Raw genomic sequence first — 14203 nt, 5'->3', positions numbered from 1 at the left:
AGAAGGACAAATAGATTCCACTTGCATTAAAACAAGCTGCAGTGCTGAAGACAAGATTCATTTCATGTGACAACTGAAAACAAAAAGAAGTGGACTACGTACAGGGAAGAGCACCTGATACCTTACTGTATAGTTGAAGGTGGGTTGTTGATTCTTCTGTGCTGTTTTGAGACTGGAGCTTCTGATGAACAGTGATGTCGTTGTGAATTCTGCTATCTAGCAGGATATTTCAGCTCAACATTCGGTTGTGTGGATGCTCGTCTGTAAATGGATCTTTTGACAAAGTAATGAATCAAGACGGTAATGATCGCTGGAGTGTCCAATACTCAGAGTTTTGCAGTGGGAAGCACAGTCTCTGGATTTAAACCTTATTGATAACTTGTAGTTTATTATTAAGGAGCATGGATCATTTTGCATGAAGAATGTCTTGACATAAGGGTTCTCCAGCTTCAAACATTACAGGTACAGAAACAGTGCTGTTGTTCTTGAAACTAAAATTTATAACTGCTTAATGTATGTGCGTGTTTGAGGATAAGATTATAATGTGTCCTTATAGGTTGAGGCTTAAAACATGTGATGTCAGCCATGACAAAAATCAAACACGTCAAAAATTGCAGATCATCGTCTGTGGGGATTAGTGATCATTCAGCTACAGGAGCATTAGTGAGATCAGACACTGATGTTGGAGTGTGTCTGTGGGGATTAGTGATCATTCAGCTACAGGAGCGTTAGTGAGATCAGACACTGATGTTGGAGTGTGTCTGTGGGGATTAGTGATCATTCAGCTACAGGAGCATTAGTGAGATCAGACACTGATGTTGGAGTGTGTCTGTGGGGATTAGTGATCATTCAGCTACAGGAGCATTAGTGAGATCAGACACTGATGTTGGAGTGTGTCTGTGGGGATTAGTGATCATTCAGCTACAGGAGCATTAGTGAGATCAGACACTGATGGTGTAAGAGTGAGGAGGTCTGGGGTTCAGTCGGTGTTCCAGTTCATCCCAAAGGTGTTCAGTGGGGTTGAGTCAGAGTCGGAGCTCTGTGCAGGACACTCGAGTTCTTCCACTCCAACAATTAACACACCATGTCGTCATGGAGCTCAGGGGCTTTGTGTACCGGGACATCGTCCTGCTGGAACAGTGTCTAAGTCTCTTAGTTACAGTGAAGGGAAACTGTATACAGTCTATTCCTGTTTGTACATAGATCTAGATTCATTTACAAATACAACCAGGATCATTTTCAGTAAAAGTTGTCATTTACAACACTTGTTTCTTACCCTGTAGGTGTATTTTTTTTTCTCTTTACAGATGTCCTCTGGAATGACTCAGAGCCCCAGAAAGCCTCCTCCTCCCAAAGATCCCCTTGCCGACCTGAACATCAAGGACTTCCTATAGGTCACCATCAGGTACATCTGTCTGTTTTTCTTCACTTACTCTGTTGTTAATCATTTCTTCATCAGAAATAATATCTACAAATAGGCTAAAAGCTGCTTTCTCTCTCTGTGTGCAGAAGCACAGAGAGGCAGCAAGGCAGCGATCCTGAGGAAATGGATGTGTGCATTTCTATTCAGATCAGTATCCTCAGGACCTCCTTCCATCCCTCCTCCTCCTTCTCTCTCTCTCTCTCTCTTTCTGTCTAATGTTGTATTACAACCTGTGAAAGTGATAATGTATATGTGTGTGTGCGTATTTTAATGTTTCCAGGCTATATTTAAAAAAAAGAAAAGAAAAAAAAAAGGTATTGATGGATGCATCCTTCCTTGTACATCCACGTCTGCGGATGTGTATTCCTTTTTTTTTTCCTGCCTTGTTTTTTTCCCTCCTGTGAGGAACCCAATCAGCTGTGTAATGTTTTCTGTGGAGAAAAATAATGTGTTTGGTGTGGTACATATCACTGGGCTCACTGGATCCGTTGTTGTCATTGAAGTATTAGTTGTCTAGCTTTTAGCCATTCAGCTTCTGGGACCACAGGAACGAACATAGCATTAACGGACGTATTAAGGTTTGTGTAGCATCTCCGTTCTGTTCACTGATGACCTGCTTTCCTTCCTCTTCTCTCAGTGACTCGTGACTCGCAACATTGAACAAGGCCTATTAACAAACGATATGCATTTGGAATATTTTATCCTTAATCTTTATTTTGAGATAAAAGAATCTATTTTAGTTATGGTGAAAGTACTTTATGTATTAAATGAGGTGGTATAAAAGATTTCCGGTTGTACAAATCCATGTATTCCTGCCACCCGGATGCAATCTAGCTCTGTTTAATAGCACCTTGTAGTGAATCGTGGTAGAACACAACATTTCCTTGGATCTAAAACCTTAGCAAGATGGTAAGAGATTTACAAATTACAACTACAAAAACCACAACACTTGGTTTTATTTATTTACCGGTCTATAATAAGGACTAAACCCGCTTTATGGTGTTTCGATCCATTGCAGTAAGGAAACGTGGAGGTTAAAAAAAAAAAAAACCCTGGTTGGTAGAATGTTATATTAACAGTGGATGTGCTGGTTAGTTTTGTTTTTCTTTTTTTGCTGGATCTGAATTTGGATGTAATAACCCCCTCTCTGTCCCAATACTCTTCTGTGCATGCAAGTCCTGTAGAAATGCAATAAAAAGTTACCTGGAAAACATTCAGCGACTAAAGACAGATGGTGTTTTGTATCTCGTTTCACTTACTGTATTTACAGCATTTTGCATCAATCAACGTCACACAACACACCTCCAGACTGCATTTGAACCCGAGTTCAAGTTTAATGCTGATATTTCACCTTCAACATGTGGGTAATAATCATTCCGCGTATCTCAAGAAGTCCGAAGTCACAATACAACAGTAGGGACAGAATACATTTTATTTAAGCTTGATATATGATGAAATGGTGTTAACAATAGCTTGAATCATCATTGTGGAACATCAACAAGACAAATTATTATTTCCTGTAATGGTTTATGTTATAGCAATAATAAATGCTCTCTCCCTGTCTTAGAGCTTGTCGTTTCACTCAGAATCCAGAACAAGCAATCTTGTCAGTCCTGAAGACTTTCCAATGGCGGAAAACTACTTACAGTGAAGAATCCTTGCATAAAAGTTTAGTAACTGTATCCTTAAAGAAAATACCACTTTATTATTAAAATATGATTATTATTAGTCTTATATTATGTGGCACATGAGTTGTTACTATAGAAATTCTAATTTTATCCTTCACATACACAATCATACGCTGTTTGTTGTACCGACAAATAAAATTTGGGTTTCTATAGTAAGGAACTCACAGAGACGATCAAAACTATCAGAGGATTTAATATAAAAACAAAATAAATGACCTAGAATATAATACATCACCCAAAGTGGCCCTTCATTAAAATATGTATATCCAATATAAATTAAATGTAAAAAAAAAAAAACCAACACCACAAAAACCCCAGCAGCTGAAATATTTATATATATTTACACAGTTTTATCAAAATTCACACATGTAGTAAGATCTAGTGTAGATTTTGGCAAGTACGAGACAAGTACGCAGGATGTTTGTGTACATCGTCATATTACATATTTGCCCTAACGGAACATACATCACATACTGTACATGACACATGAGTGAAAAAGTTTATACACCCTTATTAAAAATGTTAACAGTGATACAAATGATTTCTGAAACGCAATACAAACATGGAACCTTCTTTCAGGTCTCCTGGTTCTCATTATGAGTTTTTACAAATATACATATATTTCCTTCCAATTCTATTTTGTGTCTTTTTTTTAATTTATTCACTCAAAAAAAAGATCAGACCCCAGAAGCCAATAATGTAAAATGATGTACATACACCACCTATCTAAAATAGTGTTGGTCTGTTGTGCAGAAAAGCTCTGACTAACAGAAACATGGACTTCACATAAGGTATGCTGTGGTTTCCGACACCAAGACTTTACAAACACTTTTGCCCATTTTGCCAAACTCAAAAACTGACTGTTCAAATGCTGCCTTGCACATAAATCCCACCACTGACAGGTCTCACAGGTATCATTATGTAATAATAATACTAGCCTTCTAAAAACAGAAGATGAATGACGGCTCAAGGCGGCGGTGTGGATACAGGTGTCCTCAATAAACAAAGGCGTAATAGAAAAGCGCAGTGATGACCAGCAGTGCTACAGACAGCATCATATTCCTCCTGTTCTCACCTCGCAAATCTGCAAGCTCCTTCTCTGAAACAACATACACATCTAATCAACTCCACAGCAACAAAACTTATTCTTTTGGACCAAAATGTATTTTTCGTTGCATTACCGTACGTCTTTATCCTCTCGTTCATGATCGCCATTTCATCCTCAAGAGCCTGTCTTTGGAAACACATAGGAGTGTTATAGCCTTATGTGACTTGATGTAATAGTCACGACAGTGAGTAATAATTAATTTCTCCATATTCAAAACGTGCCAGCTTACTTTTCTTCATCTGAGAGCTCCTCACGTCGATGTCTGAATTCCTCCCTCTCCAGGCTACTCTGACACTTCAATCGCTGCTCCTCAATACGGTCAATCTAGAACAAAAAAAAAATAGCTTCGATTTAATAAGAAATGTCCAAAGGCTTGCCTGGTGATAGCACTTATATTGGTATTCATTTCAATATAAATATGAAGATCTTCTCTTTAACAGCTCAATGGGACACTTTATGCATTGGGATAGTATAGCATTTGGCATATACACTGTAAGGTGTGCACTGGATTGATCTTTTGTCTGTGGGTTTGATTTTATATATATATATATATATATATATATATATATATATATATATATATATATATATATATATAAAATTTAATCAATCTCTGTTGGCTACCTATTCTTTAGGGTTTTTTCCCCAAAGTCTAAGCAAGACTACAAGTAGTAATGTAATACCGCTTAGGTCCACGAGGTGGCAGTAGAAACACCAACAGTGGCATAGAAACCACCACTGATTACATCGAGGTTAAGATATAAAATACGTGCAGAATCGATTTATTTCACGCTTTAGCTGTATACACATTAACTCATTTCTGTCACAACACACACATACACACATACATACATAACGTCAACATGGCCGGTCTGCCATGCGTCAAGGTGCTACATGTGACTCACCTCAGTCGCAACACTAATCTTTTCCCTTTTCATTTTCTTAGCCTTTGTCATTCTGAGAGCCTTCGTGTAAGAGGTCCGTGTATAAAATTATAATAACGGTAAACACCAACAACAATAAAAACAACAACAAAGCTCTGCTTAGAGCTGACGTCCACCAAAAGTCTTCTTCCTTTGCATAAGAGTGTTTACTGGGAGTGTAGCGCCATCTAGAGGAGAACCTGAGAAAGGTCCTCTACAACTACTACTGCTGCTCCTCTACTGCTACTGCTGCTTCAGACTCCTCTACTGCTACCTCTACTGCTACTCTACTAGCCTAATGGTTAGAGAGTCTGACTCGTAATCCTAAGGTTGTGGGTTCGAGTATCGGGCCGGCCACGACTGAGGTGCCCTTGAGCAAGGCACCGAACCCCCCAACTGCTCCCCGGGCGCCGCAGCATAAATGGCTGCCCACTGCTCCGGGTGTGTGTGCGCACTTTGGATGGGTCAAATGCAGAGAACGAATTCTGAGTATGTCACGTCACTTTCCTCTACTGCTACAGTTCTTCTTCTTCTTCTTCTTCTGACACAGTGGCTCTCAGAGCTCCATTTCATGCTTCTCTCCCTCCATGTGTTGTATGAGCTGAGATAGAACCAGCTTTTGTTAGTATCTTCTCTTCTATCTTGTCTGTTGTTATTTTCTCTTTCTAATCGACTAGGAGAGCCATCAGAAATTAAATACATACTTAGTGTTTACTTTAATAGGAACACCTGGGCACTTACACCTAATGACCAAATCGTGTGGCAGAAGCACACTGCATAAATGATCAGGTGCAGGTAAATGTTCTTGATAAACATCATAAGGAAGAACAAAATGTGATCGGTTGAACTTTAACTGTGGCATGGCTGTTAGTACCGGAGAGGCCTGGATATTTTAGAAGATTGGATAACTGCATAAACTTCATAGATTTCAAGAATGTCCTGTCCTAAATTGTACACAGTGTAGGTGGATGAAGAAGCAGCTAGGCCTTCTCCTCACCATCTGCATGTGGTCCAAACATATTCATAACAACTATATATTCTTTCCCCACAAATTTATAAACACATAATTTAATCTAGAAAGTCTTTGTATACTATAACATTATAATTTCCCTTCCTTTGAACTGAGACTCAGACACTGTTACAGTAAAAGAATGTCCCTGGGCACAAAGCCCCTCGAAAGCATGGTGTGTTAAAGTTGGAGTGGAAGAACTCGAGTGTCCTGCACAGAGCAGTGACTCTGACTCAACCCCACTGAACACCTTTGGGATTAACTGGAACACTGAACTCCAGACCTCCTCACTCTTACACCATCAGTGTCTGACCTCACTAATTCTCCTGTAGCTGAATGATCACTAATCCCCACAGACACACTCCAACATCAGTGTCTGATCTCACTAATGCCCCTGTAGCTGAATGATCACTAATCCCCACAGACACACTCCAACATCAGTGTCTGATCTCACTAATCCCCACAGACACACACTCCGACATCAGTGTCTGATCTCACTAATGCTCCTGTAGCTGAATGATCACTAATCCCCACAGACACACTCCAACATCAGTGTCTGATCTCACTAATTCTCCTGTAGCTGAATGATCACTAATCCCCACAGACACACTCCAACATCAGTGTCTGATCTCACTAATGCTCCTGTAGCTGAATGATCACTAATCCCCACAGACACACTCCAACATCAGTGTCTGATCTCACTAATTCTCCTGTAGCTGAATGATCACTAATCCCCACAGACACACTCCAACATCAGTGTCTGATCTCACTAATGCTCCTGTAGCTGAATGATCACTAATCCCCACAGACACACTCCAACATCAGTGTCTGATCTCACTAACGCTTCTGTAGCTGAATGATCACTAATCCCCACAGACACACTCCAACATCAGTGTCTGATCTCACTAATGCTCCTGTAGCTGAATGATCACTAATCCCCACAGACACGCTACACCATCAGTGTCTGATCTCACTAATGCTCCTGTAGCTGAATGATCACTAATCCCCACAGACACACACAAGAGTTTATAGTAGTAGAGAATATAATAGCAAAAACAAAAGAAACTGTGTTACTGTGCATGGTAGCTATATATTGGTGTAATGGTCAGGTGTCCACATACTTTTGGCCATTATTGGTGGTGGTCTATACATGAAATTACATAGTACATGTCATTTCATGTACATAAACTGTACATAAGCAGAAGATAATATATCTGGACACAAGACCATGTCATCTGGATTGACTGACTAACCTGGTCACATGCACTTAATCCTGATTGGTCCTCAGAAAAGGAAGTGCGTGTCACGTGAAGCCTGTGATTGTTGACCGAGGATCAGCTGATGCTTTAAGGGACATCTCTCTCCGGTGTGATTGTATAGTGTTATTGTATCTGGCTCATTTATTAAAGACCAAGACGTGGTTTTAGTGGAGCTTCGTGGTGCAGCAGACAGACAGCAGACAGACAGCAGACAGACAGCAGACAGACAGCAGACAGACAGCAGACATGGCGCTCAGCGATGCGGACGTCCAGAAGCAGGTGATGATGGGAGACAGTGGGAGGATTTTACGTCATTAAACCTCCCGTTAATGCACTGAATGTGACGTTGAATGAATTGAATGAGCTTTATGATGTTTTATCTTAAAATTTACTACAGCGTGTGTGCAGATATAACCTTCAAAACCGTTATAGGGAAGGACACCGCCATTGTGCGTGCGTGCGTGCGTGCGTGTGTGTGTGTGTGTGTGTGTGTGTGAGCGCGCGCGCGCTATAACATGTTTATCTATCTATCTATCTATCTATCTATCTATCTATCTATCTATCTATCTATCTATCATAATGAATGAATGTTTGGACTAAATGACAGACACATGCACGTATGTACATACACCCACGCACATATATACTCTATATGTCTGTGTCCGAGACTGAAATCCTGCCATATAGTCAAGGCTGATATAGTATTCCATCAGATTCAAGCATCAGCACGTGATTGTGTAGCAGTTTAAAACATGTCTGGCCCTCTGCATGCACTGTAGCTCATACTTTGTTGATCATATTCAGTTACTACTTAATTAATCACACCAGCCATTTGACTTGATTGATTTTATCATCACTTAATCTCTCATTTTTCTCTTTCTCTTTGTCTCTAGATCAAGCACATGATGGCTTTCATTGAGCAGGAGGCCAATGAAAAAGCAGAGGAAATTGATGCCAAGGTAAACATAGCTTATATTAAAAATGCTTGATATAATATAAATGTTTTAATCACTATAGTTATTTCTTTATAGTCTGTTTTAAAAAAAAAAAAATTCATGATCAAATTGCTAGTCGCTAATTTTAAGCCTAAACAAGTTTAGCTATAATGCGCATCTTTACTGGAGTAAGTCTTTCTCCGCAGGCAGAAGAAGAGTTTAACATCGAGAAGGGTCGCCTGGTGCAGACTCAGAGGCTGAAGATCATGGAGTACTATGAAAAGAAGGAAAAACAAATTGAGCAGCAGAAGAAAATGTGAGTCATGTCTTGCAGAAAGAAGGCTCTCCAGGATTGGATTAAAAAACTAGAGTCATTAAGTACTTTCTTCTCTGTGTACTGTCTTCAATCTATTTCTTGTTCCACAGTCAAATGTCCAACTTGATGAACCAGGCCAGATTGAAGGTGCTGAAGGCTCGTGATAACATGATCACGGTTGGTTATAAGTCCTCGAGTTGGATTCGAAATTGGCTAGTTTGTTTGTGTTTATGTGAACTCTTTAATTTATTTTTTTTTAATTATAGGACATGATAAATGATGCACGTAATAGGCTGGCTAATGTAGCCAGAGATCCAGCTCGGTACTCAGCCCTGATGGATGGACTAGTGCTACAGGTAATAATTTGTGCACGGACAATCCCATCCTCATTTGTGCAATTTCTAAACGAATATTTAAAAACCGATGCAAACAAACATTTAACACTAAGACTGATGTAAGTGTAGAATACCGATATACAGTACAGACCAAAAGTTTGGACACACCTTCTCATTCAAAGAGTTTTCTTTATTTTCATGACTATGAAAATTGTAGATTCACACTGAAGGCATCAAATCTATGAATTAACACGTGGAATTATATACGTACATAACAAAAAAGTGTGAAACGACTGAAAATGTCGTATTCTAGGTTCTTCAAAGTAGCCACCTTTTGCTTTGATTACTGCTTTGCACACTCTTGGCAGTCTCTTGATGAGCTTCAAGAGGTAGTTACCTGAAATGGTCTTCCAACAGTCTTGAAGGAGCTCTCAGAGATGCTTAGCACTTCCAGCTCACCCCAAACCATCTTGATCGGGTTCGGGTCCGGTGACTGTGGAGGCCAGGTCATCTGGCGCAGCACCCCATCACTCTCCTTCATGGTCAAATAGCCCTTCCACAGCCTGGAGGTGTGTTTGGGGTCATTGTCCTGTTGAAAAGGTGGTGTGTCCAAACTTTTGGAAGGTGTGTCCAAACTTTTGGTCTGTAATGTACCTCTACTGTAACTTTCCTAATGGGATCAAGAAAGTACCAGGATGTCTTTATGATGTGCTTTCTATGTGAATGGAGACAAAAGCTGTGTCCCAACTCACATACTTATTTAATGTGAATAGTGTGTTGTACAAGAAAAGAACACCTCAAGTACCCGGATGAAGCAAATTATTCAGAGAAATTTAAAAAAAACAAAACGAGGGAATGTTGCAAACTTCATGCGCTCAACACTCAGCTTTGCTTACATGGTAGAAGATGGCCATGGCTAGGGTAGTGGATTAGGTACTGACGCTGGATGACGGGAAAACAAATTCACAGCGGCCAACGACAATCCAGTAACAAGATACATTACAAATGTCTTTTAAATTAGCCCACATTGTGTAATTTATTTTTCAACATTCTACGTATTCTACTAAAACAAGTGGCATCGCATTACTGTGTGTTTGACATCCTTTTGCATTGACTTTATTTCTTCTCCGTACAAAAACCTTAGTGTTCCATTTAAGACACACTACACTTCTAAATTATATATGCATATATTATTATATATTATTATATACATTGGAGTACCTTGTGTAAGTCCATAGTGTGAACTATACCTTAAGGAACAAGGTGGCCTGTTATCTTTGCTAACAGGTTAAATTTGTGGGTATAATCACAAGACCGGGGGGCATGGTGGCTTAGTGGTTAGCACGTTCGCCTCACACCTCCAGGGTTGGGGGTTCGATTCCCGCCTCCGCCTTGTGTGTGTGGAGTTTGCATGTTCTCCCCGTGCCTCGGGGGTTTCCTCCGGGTACTCCGGTTTCCTCCCCCAGTCCAAAGACATGCATGGTAGGTTGATTGGCATCTCTGGAAAATTGTCCGTAGTGTGTGAGTGATTGAGTGTGTGTGCCCTGTGATAGGTTGGCACTCCAGGTCCAGGGTGTATCCTGCCTCAATGCCCGATGACGCCTGAGATAGGTACAGGCTCCCTGTGTCCCGAGGAGTTCAGATAAGCGGTAGAAAATTAATGAATCACAAGACCCTTATAAAATATTTTATGCTTCTCAGGGATTTTATCAGCTGCTTGAACCCAAAGTGGTGATCCGTTGCCGCAAGCAAGACTTGGCCATGGTGCAGGTAAGATTCAACTTCGTGCAGTGTATAAATCTGTCCATGGAGTAATTAAGAATGAATGAATTAACTTGTGATTCGATGCTGTAAAACATCATGTCTCTCTCTAATGTCAGGCTGCTGTGCAGAAAAACATCCCCGTCTACAAAGCAGCTGTGAAGTGCAATCTCGAAGTGCGGATCGACCAGGACAACTTCCTCCCTTCAGATATGTGTGTATCCGCCTTTTTAGAAGAAGTCATTTCTGTAGTCAGGAACCTGAAGCACTGAACTGTTGTTCTTCTTTTTCTCTTTATAGCTCGGGTGGGATTGAGCTCTATAATGCAGATGGCAAGATTAAAGTGTCAAACACTCTGGAGAGCAGGCTGGACCTTCTGGCACAGCAGGTAGGGTATGATGGATTAGAAGTCTACCATGGACAGGGTGTTCTGCTACAATATCATGGTATTCAACCAACAATCAGTAGCATTGAGAAGCTTTAAAATCTTAGCAGATTAATGATGAAAGCTTGCATACTGTATATAATGAATAGTCAAACATTTTATGAAGACATTTTGATAGAACTGTAGTCCATGCTATTTAAGTCACGGACACTTTTAATACTTGGGTAATCATTACAAAAATGGACAAAATTGACATGCCACCCGAATACCCAGAAAATCATGATGACAAAACTCCAAAGTTGTCATTAAATCCTTTCCAGAAATTCCATCCGAGTATTTCCTACGATTGTCCTAGGATTCCTCAGTAGTCAGGAGACCTTAATGCTTTGAGATATCAGAGCTGAACCTAAGTATAGAAATTCTGTATGGCTTTCTTACATGAATCCAAAGCTTAAAGGCAAAACCTGAGCAACAGTGTTAACATTTCAGACCTATGCTATTGTCTAGATCAGGGGTCGGCAACCCGCGGCTCCGGAGCCGCAAGTGGCTCTTTCATCCCTCTGCTGCGGCTCCCTGTAGATTTGGAAAATAAATATTTAATTTAAATTTATTTTAATTAGTTAGTTTTTTTTTTTTTTTTTAAATGTAATTCTAAGTTCGTGATGCTCTTGTGACATTAAAATAAACCGTGTTTAATTTTTTTGTCGCTCAAAATATGTGTCATAACTGCCAACTTGTGAAATCCGACACACAAACAGACGCATTTTTGGTTTGCTGCAGCCGGCAAGTTAAAGTTTTGATGTCATGCAGGACTGTCAAGTGTCGCGCATTTCGGTCTTTTCTCACGTTCTCCCGCCACACATCGTATTTCTCACGCAGAAAAACATTTTGACTATTTATCATATATTTAATATGCCGCAGCACCCAAAACGTATCAGTCCTCACCGCTGCCTCTATGGAACCGAGCAGGAATCAAGCGCGTCTCAGTTCTTAGTCGAGCCTGACACTTATCAGCCAATCAAAAAAAAAAGAAGCTACACAATAGCCAATCAGAAAATAGCACTATCTGGGTAAGATTTAACGCAACAACCAATGAAAGAAAAATGGGGTTGTGGGGGAGGAGGTTGGAGATGTCACGCTTGCCTGTCTTCAAAACTTGAGAGCCCTGGTCATGAATACAAAGAGGACTCAATTATACATTGAACATTTTATTTGAAAGTAACCTTCAACCCAGCGTCTTTTTTATTAAGGTTAGTTCAAACTGTTCAAAATATTTTTGTTTGCCTGCAGAAATAAATTTTCGTTTACTCTGTAGCAGATCATTGATTTCATAAATGCAACACGACAGTTTTTTCTACACACTTTCCATAAAGGTAAAAAAAACTGTATATGAGGGGTTCTCTTCATTTTAGATGTCAAAAGGGTTTTGTGGCTCCCTGTGTTTTTTTTTTTTTTTTTTTTTTCCTGTTCGAAACGGGTCCAAATGGCTCTGAGTGTTTAAGGTTGCTGACCCCTGGTCTAGTGTTTTCAACATTCCCAGCTAAACCTGAAGGTCTTTGTGCCTATACACAACAAACAACAATATTTTTGTCACTGTTAAGTTGGCCTTTGTTCTATAGCACATTGAAAAGACAAAATGCAAAAGAAAATCTGTAGAAGATTGACAGAATAAAATAAAAAACACAGACAAGTAAATTGATTAAATTGATTCTTGGGGAGCACGGTGGCTTAGTGGTTAGCATGTTCGCCTCACACCTCCAGGGTTGGGGGTTCGATTCCCGCCTCCGCCTTGTGTGTGTGGAGTTTGCATGTTCTCCCCGTGCCACGGGGGTTTCCTCCGGGTACTCCGGTTTCCTCCCCCGGTCCAAAGACATGCATGGTAGGTTGATTGGCATCTCTGGAAAATTGTCCGTTGTGTGTGCCCTGTGATGGGTTGCCACTCCGTCCAGGGTGTATCCTGCCTTGATGCCCGATGACGCCTAAGATAGACACAGGCTCCCCGTGACCCGAGAAGTTCGGATAGGTGGTAGAGAATGAATGAATGAAAAATTGACTTCTTATGACTCTAATGCCTTGACTAATGAATCAAATCTGTTTTAGGGCATGACTTTATAAACAACTGTAATCTATTCCACCATCATAAAGCAGCAACATAAGTTAGTCACCTTTATACCTCCCCTGAGAACATGGAACAGTTTAGATGGTCATAAGGTTTATGGATGGAAAATAAGGCAAAGAAGATCATAGAACAGAGATACAGCTTAGTGCAGAACAATGTAGAGATTTTTGTGTATAACTCGATGAATCGATGCTTTAATACACTTAAATTAATTGCTTTTTTCTAACTATAGAATCATTGTTGCATTCTTCTGATTCTCATGATAATGAATCCTAACCCAGTTGTTTCTTCACCTTTTCTGCTTAGATGATGCCTGAAATCCGAGTTGCCCTGTTTGGTGTGAATCAGAACCGCAGGTTCATGGACTAATCATCTCTGGGTGTGATCCAAGGAGCATTCGGGTCCAGAATAGATCAAACCCACGTAGCTCCTGTCTTTATTTTAATTCAGATGTAAAAGATTAAATTAACGTGTATAAGCAGTATTTAACTTAAGAATTTTATGTACATGTTCGTGGTGCATTTTGTGATTCGTTGTTGCCGTATGATTTGATTTTAGATTCTAAGGATCATATGTTTACAAGTGTGTCTGAATGCTTACAATCGTGACTCCAAAACAAGTCTTAATGTTATCTGGACATTCTCCCATATTTAAGACATTCCTCTATATTTTAGTTTACGTTCTTGTACAAGTTACGTTGTTCGTCTCATTTTGTCAAATCATGTGCTGTATAAATGAAGAACCCATTTTTGTGTGAACGCTGAGATTACATGAATGTGGAAATAACTGAAAGAAATAAAGAATATTCCGGTGTTGACTTAAAATGTATTGTTCGGTGTCTCAGAATGGTGGATGTTCAACTTGAGAATGTGCAACTGTGGAAGTTCTCAGACACTTTCAGGATCTTATGACTTGCTCTGTTGTTCCTCTATTATCAGTGTA

At 39.9% G+C, this 14203-nt stretch overlaps 3 protein-coding genes across 9 annotated transcripts in view; 2 read left to right on the top strand and 1 right to left on the bottom strand.

Moving 5' to 3' along the window:
• LOC113647404 (clathrin coat assembly protein AP180-like) overlaps positions 1-2636 on the top strand; it is a 40751-nt gene extending 38115 nt beyond the window's left edge. For all 5 annotated transcript variants that reach the window (XM_047804063.1, XM_047804065.1, XM_047804064.1 and 2 more), the window contains 2 exons: positions 1308-1405; positions 1510-2636. In XM_047804063.1, coding sequence (XP_047660019.1) covers positions 1308-1394 — 87 coding nt within the window. In that variant the 3' untranslated portion in view covers positions 1395-1405; positions 1510-2636. The remainder of the gene's footprint in view (positions 1-1307; positions 1406-1509) is intronic.
• Positions 2637-2728: 92 nt separating this feature from the next.
• Positions 2729-5330, bottom strand: ccdc167 (coiled-coil domain containing 167). The gene is made up of 4 exons (XM_027154127.2): positions 5125-5330; positions 4449-4543; positions 4293-4345; positions 2729-4210 (listed from the first exon to the last, which is right to left on the bottom strand). The coding sequence occupies exons 1-4, from the start codon at positions 5173-5175 to the stop codon at positions 4107-4109; spliced, it is 303 nt and encodes a 100-aa protein (XP_027009928.1). The 5' UTR covers positions 5176-5330; the 3' UTR covers positions 2729-4106.
• A 2115-nt stretch (positions 5331-7445) lies between these two features.
• atp6v1e1b (ATPase H+ transporting V1 subunit E1b) lies at positions 7446-14085 on the top strand. 3 transcript variants are annotated; one of them, XM_047804080.1, is made up of 10 exons: positions 7446-7614; positions 7645-7689; positions 8304-8369; positions 8552-8661; positions 8772-8838; positions 8928-9017; positions 10698-10766; positions 10877-10971; positions 11058-11145; positions 13568-14085. In XM_047804080.1, the coding sequence occupies exons 2-10, from the start codon at positions 7657-7659 to the stop codon at positions 13628-13630; spliced, it is 681 nt and encodes a 226-aa protein (XP_047660036.1). In that variant the 5' UTR covers positions 7446-7614; positions 7645-7656; the 3' UTR covers positions 13631-14085. The 3 variants fall into 3 exon arrangements, with proteins under 3 accessions (XP_047660036.1, XP_027009937.2, XP_047660035.1); XM_047804079.1 differs by having other exon boundaries at positions 7483-7592; positions 7626-7689; XM_027154136.2 differs by having other exon boundaries at positions 7446-7689.
• Positions 14086-14203: the final 118 nt, after the last annotated feature.

This window comes from Tachysurus fulvidraco, chromosome 19 (genome assembly GCF_022655615.1).
Source record: "Tachysurus fulvidraco isolate hzauxx_2018 chromosome 19, HZAU_PFXX_2.0, whole genome shotgun sequence".
Taxonomy (NCBI): Eukaryota; Metazoa; Chordata; class Actinopteri; order Siluriformes; family Bagridae; genus Tachysurus; species Tachysurus fulvidraco.
This window is presented reverse-complemented; position numbering and strand designations above follow the sequence as displayed.

Excerpts from the sequence above, each read along its gene's own strand:
- atp6v1e1b (XM_047804080.1), top strand. The coding sequence starts at position 7,657 with ATGGCGCTCAGCGATGCGGACGTCCAGAAGCAG. Across the intron at positions 8,662-8,771 it reads ATTGAGCAGCAGAAGAAAAT|TCAAATGTCCAACTTGATGA; the intron begins GTGAGTCATGTC and ends CTTGTTCCACAG. Across the intron at positions 10,972-11,057 it reads AACTTCCTCCCTTCAGATAT|CTCGGGTGGGATTGAGCTCT; the intron begins GTGTGTATCCGC and ends TTCTCTTTATAG.
- ccdc167 (XM_027154127.2), bottom strand. The coding sequence starts at position 5,175 with ATGACAAAGGCTAAGAAAATGAAAAGGGAAAAGATTAGTGTTGCGACT. Across the intron at positions 4,346-4,448 it reads GAGCTCTCAGATGAAGAAAA|ACAGGCTCTTGAGGATGAAA; the intron begins GTAAGCTGGCAC and ends GTGTTTCCAAAG. Across the intron at positions 4,211-4,292 it reads CGAGAGGATAAAGACGTACG|AGAAGGAGCTTGCAGATTTG; the intron begins GTAATGCAACGA and ends ATGTTGTTTCAG.